Below are 2284 nucleotides of genomic sequence, written 5' to 3'. Positions count from 1 at the left end.
AACTTCAAAATTGTTGTTTATTTTATACTGAAAAAATTTCTACAATCGTTAAGGTAAATTTAGCAGTGAGAGAGTTTGAGTAATATGTACGACATTAAAAAACCTCTAACACCAAGTACATGCAATTATTGTTAAAAAAAGCTAAAACTAAAAATCTTCCTCTCACGGTATACCTGTAGACGGTACTGTAGGCGATTCTCTTGAGAATACATTTATTATTTTTCACATTTTTTCACTTATATTTTTTTCTGGAAACGTATATCTACTCTCTTTTACTAGTATTATTATTATTATTATTTAATTTCGTTTTTTTATTAAGTTTAATGGTGATCCCAAATCTCTGTATAAATGTAAAAGAGTAAAAAATATGAGTATGATAATAAAAAATTTATGTAATAGGATGAGAGATGAAAAAAGTTAAAAATATTAATAAAATGTTTAAAAGATTAGAGTGTTTGTGTATGACAATTTTATTTCTACTTCTTTTTCTCTGTCGCTGAAGTATGAAAAGACCAAAATAAAACGCTCCCTTCCCCCTTTCCCTCTCTATCTCCTTTTCTTTCCTTCTCACGAAATCTCTCTCCTTTTCTTTCCTTCTAACGAAAAAGAGAACAAAAACCAGAAACCCTTTCCCCGTGAAAACATCTACCTCAAACCTCAAACCCTCATCACTCTCATTCATTCATCATACTAATCCTCGTTCCTTTCACTTTTCTATATACCCCAAAGCAAAAAAAGAAAAAAAAGTCACATAAACCTCACTTCCTCAACCTCAATCCAACACAACAACAAAAAAAATCAAAAACAAAAAAACCTCACTTTGATCACACAGATCACACACACAAAAAAAAAGTTACCTAAATTGAACCTACCCCAGTAGGTTCTACAAGCTCTTGATCATGGACTCAGCATCAGGGGAGGCACCACCACCACCCCAACCCACTTCAGTAGAAGCTCCACCACCATCAGGCTCTTCAGCTCCAGCCACATCAGCACCAGCACCAACACAACCCGAAGGATCATCGCCGGCGCCGCTGAGTCGCTACGAATCGCAGAAGCGACGAGACTGGAACACTTTCTTGCAGTACCTGCAGAACCACAGGCCCCCATTAACGCTTGCACGGTGCAGTGGCGCACACGTCATTGAGTTCTTGAAGTATTTGGACCAGTTCGGAAAAACCAAGGTTCATGTCACCGGGTGTCCGTACTTCGGGCACCCCAACCCTCCTGCACCCTGCACCTGCCCTTTGAAGCAGGCGTGGGGAAGCCTTGACGCCCTCATCGGGCGACTCAGGGCGGCCTACGAGGAAAACGGAGGCCGCCCTGAGTCCAACCCATTCGGCGCCAGGGCCGTCAGGACTTGCCTCAGGGAGGTAAGAGAAGGTCAGGCTAAAGCAAGAGGGATCCCTTATGAGAAGAAGAAGCGAAAGAGGACCACCATGACGGTATCCGCGGTGAGTAGTGGTGGTGGTAGTAGTAGTGCAGTTGCTGCTACGAGTGGCGGTGGTGACAGTGGTGATACCATTATTGGTGGTGGAGTTGGTTCTAGTGCTAGTTTAGCTTCTACAACAACTGCCACAGCTAATGTTACTACAACCACAGTATAGTTTTAATAGTTATTTATTTGTTTTTCTTTCTTTCCTTTTTTTTACATTACTATCTATTTTTAGTTTTCTAAGGAAATTAATTGTGATTACAAGGCTTATATAAATTCAGTTGCATATGCATATTTTATTATGGCGATTTTCCATCAACGAAATTTAGGTGTATATATTAATTGTTTATGTTTCATGCGCAATCATTCTGATCTTTGTGAGCTATTGAGCTAAAGTACTATTCGTAATGTCGTTATTCTCATGCTAGCTTGCTGTAGTTCACATGGCACTTCATCACTAGGTTTCTTCTCATTTGATATATTTTGCTATGTATATATATTTTTTAATTTGGTATTGTTTTTGGGAGGAGATGGTGTTTGATGCTTATGTTAAGATTTAAGGAATGAAGCATCAACTATAGTACTGGAGTGTTATAGGAATGAACTTGTTGCTAGAATAGACAACTCCACATGAGCATTTCATTTTCATGAACTTAGACTTACAACTCCTTGTTTTCATTTCTGGTTCCTTTGTCGGGTTTACTGTTGGAGAGCGAAGGAGAGAACTCAAAGGCTGTTGCTACATTTTTTTTCCTTCTTACTAGGAAGAATATATTCCTATGATGCCATTAAGGAAACTAGCAAGCTAGCACATCGTTTCTCTTTGTTTGAAATGACATTTCGTTTTTG

The 2284-nt window shown here is 38.7% G+C and overlaps 1 protein-coding gene across 1 annotated transcript; it reads left to right on the top strand.

Moving 5' to 3' along the window:
* The first annotated feature begins 489 nt into the window (after window positions 1-489).
* LOC100775798 (protein G1-like7) lies at window positions 490-1737 on the top strand. Its single transcript, XM_003537261.5, has one exon. It carries the CDS (start codon window positions 900-902, stop codon window positions 1605-1607), a length of 708 nt encoding a protein of 235 aa, XP_003537309.1. The 5' UTR covers window positions 490-899; the 3' UTR covers window positions 1608-1737.
* The last annotated feature ends 547 nt before the right edge of the window (window positions 1738-2284 follow it).

Source organism: Glycine max, chromosome 11, assembly GCF_000004515.6.
Source record: "Glycine max cultivar Williams 82 chromosome 11, Glycine_max_v4.0, whole genome shotgun sequence".
NCBI lineage: Eukaryota > Viridiplantae > Streptophyta > Magnoliopsida > Fabales > Fabaceae > Glycine > Glycine max.
The sequence above is the reverse complement of the archived record's forward strand: the minus strand, read 5'-3'. Positions and strand labels throughout refer to the sequence as shown.